A 20,838-nucleotide genomic window follows, 5' to 3' on the forward strand; every position below is an offset into this window, starting at 1 on the left:
CCAGCTATGGAATAGAAATGGCTGTGCTGTATATTGAGTGTGTAACATCCTATGTGCCTTGAAAAAGAAACAAGAAGTGTTCTGGGAGATTGGAAAAGTCTTTAAAAACAAATTCCCCAGAGTAGTATTCTGTCTGGCCCTAGGAAGGAAGGGTGCAGCTGGGAAGGCTCCAACAGTCTGAGGTATTTGACCTCTGATCTCCTGGTAGAGGAGCTGCTACCTTCCAAAGGCCAAGATGGAGTTTCTAAGCTAATGAAGGACTCTGGGCAGGTTTAGGAAAGAGGGGCCTGACAGGAAGGTAGCCTACATATATTTTCCAGGATTCTTCTCTGATGCAGCTGTAGGAAACTGTGAGGTATACCACATGCCATGCTATGGCGACTATGGAGGCAGCTGCCCCACGGCCAGGAGGAGAAAGTGTAGTGGTATGTCAGAGTCTGATCTGCTGGGACTGAGATGGAGTGTGGTTCACACTGTGAATTTGTTGGTCTCTGTGGTGATCTGGGCAGAGGTCTTCGACCTCTGAATTTCCTGAGTGTAGATTCCCTTTGGATGAGTGGGCTTTGACGCCCAAGCAGTGGAAACTGGAGCTTATTCTATCACTCTCCAGGGCACACATACAGGCATTGGTTTTCGTGTGCAGTAGGAAGACAGACTGGAAAACTGAAGGTCTAGTTTCTAGAAGTACTGAACCTGAACTCTACATTCAATTTTTGTGTCAAATTGTATAAATAGTGTAGATACTGATAGAAAATAATTGATGGGGATTATGCTTCAGCAATACTTGATAATCTTTTTATTTTTCCAATACCACCAGCCACAATGGCATGAATCACAGAAATTCAGTTTCAGGGTACAAATGGAGTGTCTGAGATACAGAGGGTTCTCAGCTCTGCACGGTACATAGACAGGGCAGTTTCCACACCTTGTGACATAATACATCTGGCAGGAAGCAGACATAAATTTTTCTACAACATTATTTTCTTTGTGGGATTCAGTGGGGCTGAGTTTGTCTGCAACCACAAGGGGGCATGAGGGGCTGTAGGGCCATAGAACTACCTTTCTGCTCACATTTTGAGAGAGCTCTAGAGCATGGAGCCTCTCTGCAGGAGAGATTAGCGGTAGGTAGAAGGCAGAAATAGAACAGTTTAGGGGTACTGAGTGATTTTCATAGTGAAGTCTGTGTTTGTTACACATACAATCATAGTTTACTTGGTCAAGGTCACACTTTTCCTGGTGTAGTTTCCTTAGGTATTTTCATGAAAATTTAAATATAAGTTTAGGCTTATATTTTTGACAATTTATCTCCATTCCCTCATTTTTTCACAAATATTATATAGCTCTTGATTGTTCTATGTTTGTGGTATGTTCAGGAGTCACATTGTACCAAAGTTTCAAGGTGAAGCAGATTGTGCATAGCTAGAAACAAGCAATATTTATCTACTTAGATAAACTGGAATAGATAAGTTGATTGTTCAGTATACCCACATAGACAGACAGGCATGGTTATTCACTATGCTCAATACAAACATGGTCTTCAAAACACTTCAGAGATTTACAGAATATGGCAGTCAATAAGAAAGGCCTTTCCTGACAAAGAGACACAGCTGCCTCTGTCGGCACATCCAATATACTTCAATTAAGCTGATGGACATCTATGAAGCAAATGTGGCCAAATAGCCACTGAATCAAACAACTGTTCTTTACTGTTGAGAGCACACTGACTATCAAAATGGTGAACAAGCATGAAACTGGAAAATCCATGTCCCACTCTGCATAGACTAGGTGGGCCGGTTCTTCAAAATTCCTGCTTCATAGAACAAGTCTGTGAGATACTCTGGACTGCTAGGCTATCTCACATTAATTACATTCAATGAATTTCTCTCTAATAGGTAATTGCATGTAAAGACTACAAAATATTAAATACATTCATAAAGATTCTCTCCTGTATGAATTCTTTTGTGCCTTTGAAGATGATCCTGACATTCAAAGGCTTTGCCACAGACATTATATTCAGGACTTTTCTGTCCTGTATGAATTCCTTCACGGCTCTGAAGAAAATTGTGATATGCAAAGGTTTTACAACATTAATTACATTCATAAGGTTTTGCTCCTCTATGAATTCTTTCATGCATTTGTAGATAACTGTGCTGGGGAAAAGGCTTTACCTGATTTATTACATTCATTAGGTTTCTCTCCTCTATGAATTCTTTCATGCATTTGAAGATGACTGTGCAGTGCAAAGGCTTTGCCACAGTGAATACATTCATAAGGTTTCTCTCCTATATGAATTCTTTCATGCCTTTGAAGAGACGTGTGCCATGCAAAGGCTTTACCACATTGATTACATTCATAAGGTTTCTCTCCTGTATGAATCTGTTTATGCATTTGAAGAGACCTGTGCCATGCAAAGGCTTTACCACACTGATTACATTCATAAGGTTTCTCTCCTCGATGAATTGTCTCATGGCTTTGAAGATTACTGCGCTCTGCAAAGGCTTTACCACATTGATTACATTCATAAGGTTTCTCTCCTGTATGAATTCTCTCATGTCTTTGAAGATGACTGCGCCGTGCAAAGGCTTTACCACATTGATTACATTCATAAGGTTTCTCTTCTGTATGAATTTCTTTATGCACTTGAAGATGACTGTGCAGTGCAAAGGCTTTACCACATTGATTACATTCATAAGGTTTCTTTCCTGTATGAATTCTTTCATGAATTTGAAGATATCTGTGCTGCGCAAAGGCTTTACCACATTGATTACATTCATAAGGTTTCTCTCCTGTATGAATTTGTTTATGCATTTGAAGAGACCTGTGCCATGCAAAGGCTTTACCACATTGATTACATTCATAAGGTTTCTCTCCTCGATGAATTGTCTCATGGCTTTGAAGATTACTGCGCTCTGCAAAGGCTTTACCACATTGATTACATTCATAAGGTTTCTCTCCTGTATGAATTCTCTCATGGCTTTGAAGATGACTGCGCCGTGCAAAGGCTTTACCACATTGATTACATTCATAAGGTTTCTCTCCTGTATGAATTCTTCCATGCCTTTGAAGACTACTATGCCATGCAAAGGTTTTACCACAGTCATTACATTCATATGGTTTCTCTCCTCTATGAATTCTTCTATGCCTTTGAAGATTCTCATGCCATGCAAAGGCTTTAGCACATTGATTACATTCATAAGGTTTCTCTTCTGTATGAATTTCTTTATGCATTTGAAGATTCATGTGCTGTACAAAGGCTTTACCACATTGATTACACTCATAAGGTTTCTCTCCTGTATGATTTATTTCATGCCTTTGAAGATATCTGTGCTGAGCAAAGACTTTAACACATTGTTGACACTCATAAGGTTTCTTTCTAGTATGAATTTTCTCATGATTTTGAAGAGAACTTTGAGGATCAACAACCATAAAACATTGGTCACATTCATAGGGTTCCTCTCTAGTTTCTGTTCTTTTATGAATTTGGAGACTACTGTGACTTACAAAGGCCTCACCATACTGGATATCTTCATATAGTTTCTCTCCAGTAGGAATTATTTCTTGCCCTTGAGGATGACGTTGACATAACCATGATTTATCACACTGAATAAATAGAGAGGGTTTTCCTCTAGTGTATCTTCTTCCATTCCTGCAATGATAATTGGTACATGTCAAAGTTATACCACATTCATTACACTGATGAATATTTTTATCTCTGTGAATTAATTTTACATTTTGGTCTAATTTTAAAAGTAATCAGATCTCATGGTAATGTCAGTTTATTGGCTTTCATTTTTCCTTCCTTCTTCATGTGTTATTTTGCGTCTCCTCAGAGGCCTGTATTTGGAAGATCATGTATTGTGTGGACCACATTTAAAGCATCCTTTTACTACAGAAGAAGGTTTTCACATGTTGGAAGAGAACTGGGAGAAGTCAGAATTACCACTCTGGTTGCATTAAAATTTTTCCTATCATGTCAGTCATACTATCATTGGAAAGTGACTCAAGGCAAACAGAGGCAATCAACATTGATAGTATTCATGGAAGTTTTCCTGTAGTGCGAGAGTGTGGATATATTGCCAATAAAATTGGAAAAGCCATTAATTGTACACAGTATTACATTCAGAAAGTCTACACGTTATGGGTACTACTACAAATCTTCTAATTCTTCTGGGTAACAGAGGGTTATATTGCTTTGTTCAATGTCCCTATGCTGACAGGGCTTGCATCCATTGTGATAAATGATATATCTATTAAAGAAGACAGCAAATGAAAAGGTTTACCCTGCATTCACAGTCTCACTTCCTGTTTTTCTCATTGAAATATTGTATAGGGATAAAAGTTTCTCCAGAATAACTTTCTTCACTTTCACAAACTGCTCCTCTCACTAAACCTAGCAACATTGATGCAAATATATTATGAACACGAGCTTTATTATGGACTATTTGTCTATTAGAAGGTTAATGTGTACATTTCTGAAGTATCTAAGTATTATGAGCCTAAAGAGTTAGCAGTTCTACAATCTAGCTAGCTATGATTCAAATGGTGATATTTGTTAATGCGTGTTTTCTTATCTTCTTCCTCAGAGAAATGCCGTACAAAAATAAATCAGGTGCCTGATTTTGAGGTACATGTCTTTGTAAGAATTGAATAATCATCGATACACTTAAAACGTTCATATTTACACTCTTGTTTTTCTTTAGAACTTAAAAGATGCACTAAAAGTAATTCAGAGACATATTCGTATCAACTTGCACATGAAAATTACCTTCTAGATCTTCTAGAACTATGAAGATCCTCTACAATGTTATGGTCTTCCCAATTGTACCCTAAAATAGAGGAACCAAAAATGCATGATATATTATTGGCAAGTAGGCAAAATTCAAGTTACCCTACAGTTAACCTTAGACATCTGGCTGATTTACTCATCTCATTCATCCTCATTTTCAGTTGACATTACAATAACAAATAACAGCAACGGAGAAACAGTTATCATTAGAGTTTAAAAAGCAACATAAAATTCACAGTCCTACCTATGGCAGTGAGGTTCCTGTAGGTCTCCAGCATCACCTCTCTGTAGAGACTCTTCTGGGCAGGATCCAGCAAAGCCCACTCTTCCTGAGTGAATTTCACATTCACATCATCATAGGTCACTGTATCCTAAAATAACCCATCCCGGTGAACAACAGAAAGCATGATAAGGATAACAGTGTGACTGTATCCTTTATTGACAATATATTCATATAATTCTGTGGCTTCCTCCACTTATTTCCTGATACATATGTTCTAATGTAACTAAGTCATTTTATAAGGATCCTGAATACTGAGGTCCACTTGTGTCATTCTTCAGTCCTTGAATAGGATATAGCCTTGCAAGATAAATGCCAATCATCACAGGGATGAGGAGGTACAGAAACAGTTTAGTAGTACTGGGCTCATGTCAGAGAAATTATATAAAGAATTATTAATGATAAAAATGATTTTTAAACTGGGTGTATTTTTTTCATGCCGTCTCATCTTCAAGAAACTGGGACAGGACTATCTCATGATGTGACTGCCAGTCATGTCTATGTAATGAATACCAGGACAGCAAGAGGTCATAGCTTAATACTGAAGTGTTACCGAACACATGAGATAACATTTACAAACTCCACAAAATTAAATATATATATGTATATATATATAGTTTGTTTGTTTGTTTGTTTGTTTGTTTGTTTCGAGGCATTGTTTCTCTGTGTTAGCCTTGGCTGCCATGGACTCACATTGCAGACCAGGCTGGCCCTAAAGACACAGCAAGCCACTTGCCTCCTGAGTGCAGGGACTTGGGGTGTGCGCCACAATGTCTGGCTTCCAAATATAGCTTAGACCAAATGTTCCATTCTAAGAACAGAATTTTTAGAAGAAGTTAGAGAAATTAAGGGTCTGAGTTTGTAATCCGGCCAAGGATGTTTCTACTCACAAGCTCCTGCTTCCAATGCTTTGGGTAGATGTAATCCACACGGTGCAGTTACGCAGAGACTATCACCAAGTCCAGAAAATTACTAAGACAGAAGAGGACCTCACAGGTGGCCACATCTGCTGCTGCTTATCTCGCAGCCCCAGGGAAGACCCACTACACCAGTTTCCTCTGCTCAGCTGCCTGTTCCTCCCTACTGTGAGCAGTGACTCTGCACTTACAATGTTGTGTCTTCTGACTTGCCTGAGCTCTCCTCACAGCACCCAGCACAAACACTCAGAGCAAATCTTACATGGCCACTCAAGTCCGCTCCGGTAAAGAAAGGAACTTACAGCATGGCACCCGGAAGAACACTCTTTCTCTTTTCCCTGGAGTCCGTGATTGGCCATGAAGTCTTGAGTGAGACAAGCACTTCCCTATGGTTAGAGTGAGCTGAAGGGACACAGCCCAGTAGCTCCTGGAACACGCTTCTATTACAATACTAGTCTATTTTCCTTAGGTGGAGAGATCTGCATTTCAGTAGCACTCCTACCTGTTCTCCAAGACCCTGCATTTCTACCTTTGCACTCACCCCAGGAGAGAACCAGCCACTCAAGCCTCCTGCTGCTCAGATGCCTGCCCCCCCCCATTGACCTTGAGCTCACCAGGTCCCAAATTCTGAGCTTGCCTGAGGTCCCAGCAAAACCCTCAGGCACTTCCCTTCTTCCTGGAATCAGTGTGCACAGATTGCAAAGCCATTGCTCATTTTGGAGTGGAGTTATCAGTCTGTCCCACAAGTGAAAGGGGACACAAAAGACTCCAAATTAAAGAGAGTTTAGGACACACGATTGTTGTTTTGTGGCTTCATGCTGTGTTCAGGTAAACTGCAGCTACCTTTCATCTGATAACTATGAAAGAAACCTGGGAGGAAGAGATAACAAACATTTTGGAGGGCCTGGAGAGATGGCTCTGTGGTTAAGAGCACTGCCTGCTCTTCCAAACCAGCAACCATATGGTGGCTCCCAGTCATCTACAGGGAGATCTGGCGCCTTTTTCTGGTGGGCAGACATACATGAAGGTGAAACACTGTATACTTCAATAAAAGAATTTAAAATATATAGAGAGAGGGAGAGATAATCATTTTGGAGCACTACAGTTAATCAACACAACACCCTCAGTGGAAAGGTGATTAAAAAGAAAACAAAAACCCACCGTTGTGCTTGTGCTGGGGGTGGGGGTGGGTAGAGGATGGAGTGGAGGTGTGAAGGGAGGGAGGGGTGGGGATGAGGGCGCCTTCCCCAGCAAGGAGAGAAGAGTCAGTGGGTCTCTGCTGAGCAGAGGGCTCTTAGAGGAGATAGGGAATCAGCAAGGGCAGGGAGTGAGCTAGGCATGATGTTCAAGATAATGTCTCAGGTGACAGACTAGCAGTCATGCTGCTTCCCTGCTGTGACACACAGGCACCCAGGTGCTTTTTAATTACACAAGTTTCAGATAATATGCCAATAACCCCAACACTTTGGAGGCCAATTCATTTCCTTGAAAATCACACCTTGGTTATGTAAGGATCAGAAAGAATGGGAGGTGTGGCCAGGTGAGGTGGAGCATGCCTTTAATCCCAGCAATCCTGAGGCAGAGGCAGGCTAATTGCTGGGAGTTAGAGACCAGCCTGGTCTATAAAGTGAGTCCATGACAGCCAAGGCTACACAGAAAATCCCTGTCTCAAAAAAATATAAACAAAAAATCCACAAACAAACAAAAACACCAAGAATGGGGTTGTGGCTTTGATGGAAGTCATGAAGTCATTTAGCCCTGGGCTATGGAGCCTCAGTATAAATTTTTTAGCCACGCCTTGCACCAAACTCTCCCCATACCAGTTAATCCTAGTTAGAATCCTGTTTTGCCAGAACGCATGTCTTTGTACCCCTATCATGCCTGGTGGCCAGGGAGGCCAGGAGATGGTGTCAGAACGCCTGGGACTAGAGCAACAGTAATGGAGATGCTTTATGAATTTCTCAGGTGTATGGTAGCTAACAATCTGCTGTAAATTCTGCCCAAGGAGATCTGGGATCTGTTGGCCTTTGTAGGCACTGTGTACAAATATATACAGACAAACGCCTGTAATCATAAAATAAAAACAAGGCTTAGAAAAAAAGAAGGAATGGAATTCTCTACAGTGATTTCACAGGCCTCAGTCAGAGAAGCCAGGGCTAGTTAAAATGAACTCTTTTGACTCCTCCATGAAAGCAAGTGTGTCCTTCTTTTTATAATTTATATATGTTCTGCATGATTTTTAGCCAACAGTGGCCGCAGATGTCTCTGTCTTTACATTGCGACCATCTTTAGACTTGGATGTGCTAGTTGAGCATGAGTAAGAATAGGCAGAACTCTATATGAACTTGTCCAGACTCACGATATAGTACCCCAGGCTTTCTTTTTGGAGAGAGTTTTCTGAAATAAGGCTCTTGAATGGGAAAGACCTTTCTTTAATGAGGATCTTTTGAGATGATAATATTGATCTTTAATCAGGGCCACAGCTATGGGTGTCAACCTACATATAAAGAAGATATTGTAGAAGGAAGCTTTCTTTCTTTGGCTGTTTTCATTAGTCTAGGCTAGGAAATTTTCATTCCTTTAGTGTCTTTACATCCTAATTTTTGGACTTCTGGAGTATACTAAGCATCAGTTAATACATCCACCCTCATGGACCAAACAAGTTCTGGAGTCTTTACGTTTCTTTTGGTAGATAGCCAAGGTTGAACTAGCTGGACCACAGTTGTGAGACATTCAAATAATTTACTTTAAAAATACACAGAATGAGATCCACTCTACCAGTCGTGCTCATGTTGAGAACCTTGACTAATAAAACTGTGTTTTTAATCTGCCCACTGTGGAAGATGTGCTGGGTAGCAATAGTATTTTTCTTGTTGTTTTGTTTTTTGTTTGTTTTCGTTTTTTGTTTCTCTGGGTATCCGTGACTGTCTGGACTCCCTTTGTAGACCAGACTGGCTTCGCACTCACATCAATCTTCCTGCCTCGGCTTCCCAAGTGCTGGGATTAAAGGCATATGCCACGCCGGGCGGTGGTGGTGCAGGCCTTTAATCCCAGCATTTGGGAGGCAGAGGCAGGTGGATTGCTGTGAGTTCCAGGCCAGCCTGGTCTACAAAGTGAGTCCAGGACTGCCAAGGCTACACAGAGAAACCCTGTTTGGAAAAACAAAACAAAACAAAAAAAAGCATATGCCACTACTGCCCAGCAGCAAAATGGTAAAATCATTATGCCCTTATCCACTTCTATTTAAGTATTTACTTACCTTCAAGACTACACTTTTATAAATATTCATTCGTTAAGAGCTTAGTTTGATTTTAGCAGAAGAAAATCCCTAAAGTAATGGAACCATCATTGAGCTTTTGGCAGGAGAAAGACATCTCATTTTCTTTGTGGTCTGCTTCCTGCTACAACTGCTTCCTCTCTCTGTACAAATGCCTCTTAAGTAGCTTCCCTGGGCTCTCTCTAGTGGGAGTTGGCCATATCCTATTCTACCACATCTTCTCTGATTCATCACCTCTTCTTCCACACAATCATATCATTATCAAGCCTGGGTGCTGCTTCCTTCTTTAAATTAACTTAAACTTCAATTAGGATGAAAGGACTATGTCACCATACCTGGATCTAAGCTTTTCTTTACTTGACACCTGCTCTATCCCTGGCTGCCCTTAGACCCAAATCTGTTTGCTTCTGTCTGCTGGATTAAAGGCATGTTTTGTATTACAACTGGACCACACAGACGTAGAAGACCTTTGGGTGTGATCTCTTTCCTGCCGGGTTACATAAGCCTAAGAAAGTCTTTGCATGTGATCTCTTACGAGACCATCCATGTTCTGAATTAACACTCTTCTGCAGAAGGGGGCATCCCTGGGAAAGGAGGGGTCCTTGGACGCTATGGGGGTGAATCTAGCTGAGACCCATACCATCAGGTTCTAAGAGCCTGAAATTGCCAACCTCTATAGCCACGTGAGTCTTTCAGTGGAGGGAGGGGGACACAAAACCACCCTTAAAGCCTTCGACCCAAAATTTATCTTGCCTACAAAAAGTATAGGGATAAAGATGGATTAGAGATTGAAGAAATGGCAAGCAAATAACTTGCTACTCTACATAAGACCTACCCAAAGGAGAAAGAGCCAATCCCTAACACTATTAATGATACTTTGCTATGCTTGCAGACAGGTTTCTAGCATAAGAGTTTTCTGAGAGTCTTCCTCCAGCAGCTGATGGAAACTGATGCAGAGACCCAGGAAACAGCCGAAGTGTCCCTCAATAGAAGGATGGATAAAGAAACTGTGGTACATATACACTATGGAATACTATTCAGCTATTACAAACAAGGACTTCCCGAAATTTGTGGATAAATGGATTGAGCTAGAAATGATCATAATGAGTGAGTTAACCCAGAAGCAGAAAGACTCAAATGGTATATACTCACTTATATCTGCATATTAGCCCAAGGGGCATGTCCCACGAAAGCCTTCACTTACCAGGAAACTGAGAGAGAGGAGAGGACATTCTAGTGGGATTCTAGATGAGAGAATCATGGGAAAAAGGCAAAGTAGAAGGACCCAGAGGGTCCTAGAAGCCTACAAGTAGAACATTATGATAGGCAGATTTGGGCACAGGGGTCCCGCTCAAACTAAGGCACCAGCCAAGGACAATACAGGCGGTAAACCTTAAACCCCTACCCAGATCTAGCCAATGGACGGAACACTCTCCACAGTAGAGTGGAGAGTGGGATATTACTTTCTCACATACTCTGGTGCCTCACCTTTGACCATGTCCCCTGGAGGGGGAGACCTGATGGCACTCAGAGGAAGGACAGCAGGTTACCAAGAGGAGACTTGATACCCTATGAACATATAGAGGGGGAGGTAATCGCCCTCAGGAACAGTCATAGGGGAGGGGAGTAAGGGGAAAATGGGAGAGAGGGAAGAATGGGAGATTACAAGGGAGGGGATAACCATTGAGATGTAACAAGAATAAATTATTAATAAAAAAAATTTAAAAAAATTAAATTAAAAAAAAAGAAGAAGATAAGTATTTAAAGAAATGACACTAACCAGAGTCATTCTGATTTGATCAATTAAATTCTGATATTGGTTATTATTGACCCACAGTGAAAATGCATTTCAATCAACTTCAATGATCCTAACAGTCTGTAATAGCTCATCCACTATTCAGGAGTACAAGCTGGGTGTGGTGGCACAAGCCTTTAGTCCCAGCACTCAGGGGCGGAGGAAGGTGGATCGCTGTGCAGCCTGGTCTACAAAGTGATAGCCAAGGCTACACAGAGAAACCCTGTCTCAAAAAACAAAAAACAAACAAACAAACAAAAAAAAGTACAAAGACTCTTCTGACACTCCAGAAAATCTTTTGATAGCTATATTTTCTAAAATCTGGGAACAGGTTATACCTTTACAATATACAATGGCACAGAAGAACCTTCCCATTCCAATTGAGAGGAAGGTACATATAGTGAGGCAAGATTGGATGGAGACAAAATAAATAAATAGATAGATAGATAGATAGATAGATAGATAGATAAATCAACCAACTCAAACACCAAGTACCCTAGCTTTGTCTCAGATACATGGGGCTTCAGTTTCACAGGGTATAGATGGCCCTATGACTGCAATTTCTCATTCATCACTCAGTTTTGTTACTTTAACTCAGTATATGCATCTCTCCATGATATATTTCTCAGAGCTTAGGTATCTCATCATCTTATGGTCTCAAAATGCAACATGGGCTACATATCCAAAACCTGGTGAAATGAAATCTCAAAGTTTCCTTACTGGGGCACTGGCTCTGCAAAACATAAATAGCTGGAGCAACGCTGAATTGAAATCACAGAGACAGAATACATGACCTTGAATTGTGCATCATTCTTGTTTTAAAAAGCAGTGGAATGGGGGCTGGAGAGATGGCTCAGAGGTTAAGAACACTGGTTGTTCTTCCAAAGGTCCTGGGTTCAATTCCCAGCAAGCACATGGTGGCTAACAAGCATCTATAATGAGATCTGGTGCCCTCTTCTGGCCTACAGACAGAATACTGTATAAATAATAAATAATATTAAAAAGAAAATACACCACTACAGCAGTGAGTGATCCTGCCAACCTTGGTTTCTAAACTGAGATGAAATATGCCAGCCATGGACCAGAGTTGCAGCAGGTTTTATATGAAGTGCCTGCTTTGCAATCACTTTGCCTATACTTTCCATTCATTTAAGGTGTAGCAAGAATGGGTGTTGCCCATCTTAGGCTCCAATGCAGAGTAGGGCTTTCTCTTTACTGGTGCTAAGCTCCTTGAAAATCCCTTCCTCTCTCAGGATTCGACTGCCATCTAAAACTACCTAGTTCTGTTTTTTCTCTAAACCCACAGACTGCATTTACTTCTACCCCACTTGTTGCTTTTTCAGATGGTTCTGTCAGGTCACAGTCCAACATTCTGTAAGGTTATAAGAGAAACTCAACCTTGAAAATTATAACAAAAACCATGGACGAACGTTGTTCCTCGCTTGCTTGCTTACTTGAGCACACTCTTATATGCAGCCTGATCTCTTTTCCAACCCAGGCACACTTGCTAAGGGATACTGCAACCTTACTGGAAGAGCCTCCCACATCACTCATCAATCAATGTAATCTCTCACAGACATAGCAATCAGCCATTCTGATGAGGGCATGCCTCATCATTAACATTTTTTGCCTGCTTTCATTGGCTTATCTGCAGCTGAAACCTTCTTAAGCCTACAAGCTTGTTAGCTTTGGCCTCTTGGGGTTCAGGAATAGGCCACACTGACCACATGGACACCAAAGTCAGGTCAGAGATAGTTTACTGACCATTTAACAAAAACTGACTGGTCAAGAACATGTATGGGTTTGAGAAAGGACACTGTGACCCAGACCATTCACAGAGTAATTCAAAAAGATAATCAGGAAGAATCAATTTTATTTCAGGTACATTGTATCCTACCTAGGCAAGACAAACTCTATTCCTGCTACATTGTGTCTAGGTGGATAGACAAAGCATTTTAAACTAATTCGATGGGATATAAGGTAGAGGTATTGGGGATGTTCTAGTGCCCTACTCTTCTCCTGAGAAAGAAACAATGCAGGGTAATATTGCTTAACTCCAACAGAACACACATTTATCTTTAACTCAAGCAGAACAAGCATTTATCATCTGTTGTCACTGATTAATGGTATTGTTTGGTACTTCCTATTGGACTGGATTTCTGGTACCCTGCCAAGGAAGAATAGAATCTCCCCAAAGAACTGCTTCTAAACTAGTTCACACCCTCTTTCTTCTATGAACCTTCTTTCTCTCCTACCTCTGGTTGGTAGATTAAAAGGAAGATAAAAAGATTTAGGCACCCTAAGTAAAGTAGGTTTTGAAAAAGCTAAACGTACAATAGAGTTGGCACTGGAGCTCACAGAGTAGCTCCAGTTGTACAAACCTCCCACCCTGTGAGATCCCTGTCAGCAGCAACTACAACTGATGCTTTGGGTGCTGCTGCCTTTTCCATGGTTTCAGGTTCTCAGTTTTTCCAGGGGTGTGATCTCTCATCCCAGCACTCTGGAGATTTAGCCACAGCAGCTCTGCAGTCCTGGAGTGTTGCTGTCTGGAGGTGTGGAGAGGCCAACAACACAAGCTGAAGATCTGAGAACCCTTCTCATGGAACACACGCAGGTGGCACCCAGGTGAGCAGAAGATGTAAAAAGGGGGCACCCAGGGAATGATGTAGGGGGATTCCAAGGCCAAAACTTGAAACAGCCCTGCCTGGCTGCTGCAGATCCTCAGAAGTGGACCTAATAACTTTCTTGCAAAGTTTACATAGTTCACAAAAAGAGTCCATGGCAGAGAAGGGTTTACCTGTTGCTTGATTCTGCATGAATAATATGAACAGAAATATGCTTCAGCTAACTGCTATTAAAATTCAAAGAATTCACTGGATATTTACAGAACATTCCACACAAACACAGAAGAGTTTGCCTTATTCTCAAAAACAAATGGAAATATCTCCAAATTGAACACATACTCAAACACCGTGAAAGTCTCAAAAGGTACATGGTAATCGAAACAATCTCTGCATTCTATCTGACCAGCATAGACTAAAGCTACACGTCATCAACAACAGAAACAAAGGAAGTCTTTAAAACTCATGGAAACTAAATACCTCTCCCCAGAGTGAAAATGGGTCAAGACAGAAATAAAGAAAGATATTAAAGACCTTGTAGAATTCAATGCAAATGAATGCACATCATATCTAAACCTATAGTACACAATAAAAGTGATGATAAAAGGATAGTTGTTAGACCCCTATTTGTTACCATGCACAAAACTCAAGTCCAAGTGGATTAAAGACCTCAACCTAAAACCACAGACATTAACCCAGTTAGAGGAAAAAATGCAGAAGAGTCGGGAACACATAAGCACAGGAGACAACTTCCTGAACAGAACACCAACAGCCCAGGCCTTAACATCAACAATTAATAAATGGGACCTCATGAGGCTGAGAAGCGTCTGTAAGGCAGGTGACACTGTCAAGAGAACAAAGCGACAGCCTACAGACTGGGAAAAGATCTTCACCAACCCTTCATCTGACAAAGGTCTAATATCCAAAATATATAAAGAACTCAAGAAATTAAACACCACCAAACCGAATAACCCAATAGAGAAACGGGGCGCAGAACTAAACAGAGAATTCTCAACAGAGGAATATCAAATGGCTGAGAAACACTTAAAGAAATTCTCGACCACCTTAGTCATCAAAGAAATGCAAATCAAAACAACACTGAGATTCCATCTTACACCCATCAGAATGGCTAAGATCAATAACTCAACTGACACCACATGCTATCGAGGGTGTGGAGAAAGAGGAACACTCCTTCATTGCTGGTGGGAATGCAAACTAGTACAACCACTTTGGAAAGCTATCTGGCACTTTCTCAGAAAAATGGGAATAGGGCTTCCTCAAGACCCAGCTATCCCACTCCTTGGAATATACCCAGAAGATGCACTACCACACAACAGGGATATATGCTCAACCATGTTCACAGCTGCCTTATTCATAATAGCCAGAACTTGGAAACAACCTACGTGTCCCTCAGTAGAAGAATGGATAAAGAAACTGTGGTACATCTACACTATGGAATACTACTCAGCTATTAAAAACAAGGAATTTCCAAAATTTGTGGACAAATGGATTGAACTAGAAATTGTCATAATGAGTGAGTTCACTCAGAAGCAAAAAGAGCTAAATGGGCCGTCGTGGTGGCGCACGCCTTTAATCCGAGCACTTGGGAGGCAGAGGCAGGCAGATCGCTGTGAGTTCGAGGCCAGCCTGGACTACAAAGCGAGTCTAGGACAGCCAAGACTACACAGAGAAACCCTGTCTCGAAAAACCAAAAAAAAAAAAAAAAAAAAAAAAAGAGCTAAATGGTATATACTCACTTATATCGAGACACTAGTCCAAGGTGTACGTCTCCATGAAAAACTGTACCTACCAGGAAAGTGGGTAAGAGGGGAGGACATCCTATTGAGACTTTAGGTGTGAGAAGCCTGGGAGAATGAGGAAATAGAAGGATCCAGCGGGTCCTGGAAAACTACAGGCGAGTCTGGGCTCTGGGGTCCTCCGCAAACTATGGCAACAGCCAAGGAAAATATAGACAGTAAACCTCGAACCCCTACCCAGACTAGCCGATGGAGAGGACATTCTCCACTGTTGAGTGGAGAAGGAGATCTAACTTTCACACAAACTCTGGTGCCCCATATTTGAACATGTCCCTTGGATGGAGATGCCTGGTGGCACTCAGAGGAAGGATAATAGGTCACCAAGGAGAGACTTGATACCCTATGAGCATATACAGGGGGAGGAGGTCCCCCTCAGACACAGACATAGGGGAGGGGAGTAGGGAGGAAATGGGAGGAAGGGAGGAATGGGAGGATACAAGGGATGGGCTAACAACTGAGATGTAATATGAATAAATTAATTAATAAAAAAAAAGAAAAAAAAAGGATAGTTGACAGCACTAAGTGCATACATAACATATACAGGAATTTCTTATTAAGCACTTACCAGCACATATAAAAGTCTAGAACAAAATGAAGGAAGCACAACTAAAAGTAGTAGACAGGAAGAAACTATTGAATTAGGGCTGAAATCAAAAAATAAAAACAAAGAGAACAATACAAGGATTTATGAAACACAGAGTTGGTTCACTGAGAAAATTCAACAAAATGGACAACCCTTATTGAAATAACTAAAAGACAGGGAAGGAATAGTCACATTTACCAAAAAAAAAAAAAAAAAAAAAAAAAGAAAAAAAAAAAAAAAGAAAAAAGAAAAAAGAAAAAAATGAGCAGGGTGCCATACAATGGGAAAATCTCCAAAATCATAAGGACATACTTTTAAATACCTGTATTGCACCAAAATGAAAAATCTAAACAAAATGAATAATTTTCTTCATAGGTACCTATTGGTCTGCTGTATTTTGATGCTAACTACTATAAGACCATCACATCTGGGCAGGGCAAATGGACTAGAAATGGCTAAGGTTCTAGGGCTTGGGAAGACAGAGAGAATCTTGGGATGAAGACAGATCTAAGGACAAGGGAGAGAAGGAGGTCTCACCAGCATGGGTTAGGTGGAGGAGAAGCACATGGCCAGCATGGATGGAGGATTTGGCCCTGATGAAGAACATTAGCAAGTATAAGGGATTCTGGATGTGAGGTAACTTGATAGAAATTATTAGAATTAAATGCTGTGGGATTGGGACAGGTATCCCATACCTGCCCCACTAAGGGAAGTAGTTTAGAGAATTAATATCTGCCTTGCCCTAGGTTAACTACGGGTATTTTAAAATATAACAGGTGTCTGTGTCTTGACTGATTGCTAGCGGGTTATACTGTTATAATAATAATAGGCATAGGCCTAATAATGTTAATTACTTACATGTAAACTTAACAACAACATGTAGCACTTACCAAAGTTAAACCCAGATGACATAACAAGTTACCATAAGTAGACCTGTAACACCTAGTGACATGAAAGAATTCATTAAAGGACTCCAACAAAAGAAATGCAGGACTGGGGCTGGAGAAATGGCTCAGAGGTGAAGAGCACTGTCTGCTCTTCCAAAGGTCCCGAGTTCAATTCCCAGCAACCACATGGTGGCTCACAACCACCTGTAATGAGATCTGGTGTCTTCTTGCGGTGGGCAGGATACAAGTGAGCAGAATACTGTATAAATAATAAATAAATCTCTTTATATATATAAAGAAAGAAATGCAGACTGGACGCTTTTAGTGCATAATTCAACGAGACTTTCAAAGAAGACTTAGTTTCAATACTGCTCAAAGTACTCTACAAAATAGAAACAGAAGGAAAGTTACCCAGTTCATTTTATGAGGCCACAATACCTTGACACATGAAGGATATAAAGACTCAACAAAGAAGATTTACAGACCAAATTTGTTCATGAACATTGAAGCAAAAATACTCTATAAAATAAATGTAAACTTAATCCAAGAACATATCAAAAAGATAACCCACAATGGTTGCCGAAGTTTCATCCCATTGATGCAGGAATGGCTCATGACAGGAAAACAAGTCATGGTAAAATAAATAAACTGACATAGGGAAAAACATCACAAGGTCATCTTATTAGACAATAAGCAAGCCCTTCACAAAAATTCAACAACAATTCATGATAAAAGTCTTGGAGAGATTATAATAGCAAGGGACATACCTATACATATTAAACACAAGTTACACAAGTCTATAGCAACACCAACTTAAATGGAGGGAACCTCAAAGCAATTCCACTAAAATCTGAATAAAGAGAAGTCTCTCCTCTTTCTCCATTTCTATTTAATATAACACTTGATGTCCAACCTAACCAATATGGCAACTAAAAGTGATCAAGAGGGTGGAATTTGGAAAGGAAGCATTCAATGTATGCTAATTGGCAGATGATACTATAGTATATATAAGTGACACCAAAAACTCTACTACCAAACTTGTACTGTTTGACTTTGCCCTTCTGGGCAATGTTAGCCGCTCAGATCAGACAGACACCAACAACCAGTAGCCTAAGTCTCAAATGTCTGAGCTGACTTAACTGTGTCAATGAGGATTGCACATATCTGCATAGGAGAGTCCATTAAATAGAAATTTAATACTCAGTGGCTAAAACTAACCTACCCAAAATGTTTACCCACCGATCTGGTCTGTTTCCATTCACATGCATGAGTGAATCCATGCTGGGAGATGACATCATAATTCACCTTGCCTCAATCAGGTCTTTCTTCATAGTACTGACTCTTGCAGCTGACTGCCCTAAACATTAGTCTGTGAGCTAGTTACGGCCTGTCCTGCTTCACTCTGCAGTGTAAAAGTAAACTGTGCATCCTGTTCTGTTCTGAAGACAGAAGCCATGATCCACATGAAAATCTTATTCCTGATATGGAAATGGACAGTTCATTACATGACTAAAGTAAGTATTTTTAAACTCTGCTTAAAGAACTTAAGAAGTTTAGTCAAGAAGAAAGCAAGGCCATTTCTCTGGGAAGCAACAGACAGGCTTCAAGGCCACCTGAGTTAGCCTACTTTATCAGAAAGACTTTTCTCAAAGACATTAGATGCAGCGGTCCTAGAATTAATATGCATACATACATATATATAATACACACACACATAATACAAAACTAACTAATAAAAAAATCTCTGTAATGACAGCTAAAAACAGATTTTGCATTCTACATGCTGCTGCCATTAAGTTTCTTTAAATTTACTCCCCAGGTTATGTTTTGAACAACTTAAATATGGACTGGACACAGCAAGCCTAGCCACTTAAGACATTCGCCCAGCAATGATAGTGACAGAAGTATTTTTAAGGACCCAGTGCCTTCAAACATCAGTGACAGAGTCCTAAGTGGAAGGTTCCAGAGGATGAGAAAGAAAGGAGAAGTAGAAGATAGAAAGTACAAAGGCTGAAGTGAGGAGGTTTTGCACAAGCTATGTCTCATATCAAGTAAGTTTTTAAAGAATTGCATCTTGTGTCCTAGCATCCTGACTTCTAATAGGCCTGTTAGCACACTGTTTATCTGTGGCGTGTGTTGGAGGCAATCCTCCTTCAGCTAAATTCTACCTGAGCTTTTTAAATTTCTATGAATTGCTGCATCCTTCACATCATCAATTCTACTTTTCTCCATGAAAGCATAACACGGGCCAAATGTGGCCACATCTGGCCTTTGCTAACCACACAACCTCAGGGAGGACCCACCACACCAGCTCCTGTAGCCCACTTTTCTGATGTTCCCCAATGTGGGAGTTCAGTTGTCATCTACCTGGTCTGTTAGATCCTGCTTCTTTCTCCAACCCTGCCCCCTGCAAGGAAAGCCTCTGCACATTCTTAGCATTCCTTGAGATGCTCCAAGCCCACCCCTGGGGCCAAGGGCTTCCCTAGTACAGCAGGTGGCCAACACTTAATCTTCCTTCACCTGTAATCCTAGTTGCCATGGAGGGGGGGGGGAGGGGCGGGTCCAGCGGGGCGATTTCCTCAGGCTTTTTATACTGAGGCTCCTGAACTAGCCAAGGAATTTCACTTCCTAAGTAAACTTGCCCGGTTTACTATTTTTTTTTTTTTTTTTTTGGTTTTTCGAGACACGGTTTCTCTGTGTAGCCTTGCCTGTCCTGGACTCACTTTGTAGACCAGGCTGCCCTCAAACTCAGAGATCCACCTGCCTCCGTTTTACTTTCAATCTGGCCCCATTGGCTTATTTCACCTGTGGAGATAACCCATCAGTCAGCAGTGACCCTGAGCTCAGCATGTTGCCCCTTTGGCGCTTGCCTGAGCTTCCCTCACAGCACTCAGCAGCAGTGCTCAAAGCACATCACACAGACCATTAAAGAAAGCTCAGCTAGAGAGCTGCACTTGTGTGTGGCAGCCAGAAGAAAGAGCCTCATCTTCATATTGGCTGGTCTGCCTGGAGGCTCTGATTGGCCAGCAAGTCTCCAGTGACATGAGCACCTCCCTTAGAATTACAGTGTCCTGAAGGGACACAGCACAATAGCTCATGGCCCAGGCTTCCAGTCCATTTGCAGAACTGCAGAGATGGGCATTTCAGTAGCACGTGTGCGTATTCTCCAATAGCCTACTGGTCTCTCTTCCCACACAGCCCCACCACTCCAGCTCGCTCTCCACACCAGCCAGCTCCTCCCGTATGTGGGCAGTGACCCTCCACTCACCATGTCGGGACTTCGGAACTTGATGAAGCTTCTCTCACAACACCCAGCAGCAGAGTTCAGAGCACACCACGAGGAACCACCCAAGCCTGCGCAGCTCTTCAGCAAGGCTCCCGGAAGAACCCGCCTCCGCGTCTCTGCCTCGTGGCCCTGATTGGTCACGTCGTCTTGAGTGACATATACACCTCTCTAGCATGCTCTGGTAGGGGCACAGAATCATGGTTGCTGTCCCAAGCTTCCTACCCAGGGACAAACTTTTTCCAGAGCTGTAGAGACTTGCATTTCAGTAGCACTGTCCTCCAATGGTCTCAACATCTGTCTTCCCAACTAACCCGCAGAGGACACACTGCTTGTGCTTCCTCAGTACAGCCTCCTGCTCCTCCCCTCTTTTGGACAGTGACTCTGACCTCAATAAGTCACACAGCCAGTAGCCACTTCCCCTGCTTCCTCCTCTATCTAGGTGGGTAAATGAAGAGCCCATTTCTCAACTTGCAGTGGAGTTCTCCATATGTCCCACTTGGAAAGAGTAATGTTAGGAGACAAGACTTCAGTTTTGTGTCTTCAGGCTGGGTACAGGCAAACTACTACTTCTTTTTACCAGGGAGTTATG

At 41.5% G+C, this 20,838-nt stretch overlaps 1 protein-coding gene across 1 annotated transcript in view; it reads right to left on the minus strand.

The window, feature by feature from the left end:
* LOC311587542 (uncharacterized protein) overlaps positions 1–20,347 on the minus strand; it is a 101,942-nt gene extending 81,595 nt beyond the window's left edge. Inside the window, exons 1-4 of the mRNA XM_084764500.1 lie at positions 20,232–20,347; positions 5,031–5,157; positions 4,766–4,826; positions 2,399–3,646 (exon numbers count right to left, since the gene is read on the minus strand). Of these exons, the coding sequence (XP_084620626.1) occupies positions 2,399–3,646; positions 4,766–4,826; positions 5,031–5,157; positions 20,232–20,234 (1,439 nt within the window). The 5' untranslated portion in view covers positions 20,235–20,347. The remainder of the gene's footprint in view (positions 1–2,398; positions 3,647–4,765; positions 4,827–5,030; positions 5,158–20,231) is intronic.
* Positions 20,348–20,838: the final 491 nt, after the last annotated feature.

This window comes from Acomys minous (genome assembly GCF_964271855.1).
Source record: "Acomys minous genome assembly, chromosome: 16".
Taxonomy (NCBI): domain Eukaryota; kingdom Metazoa; phylum Chordata; class Mammalia; order Rodentia; family Muridae; genus Acomys; species Acomys minous.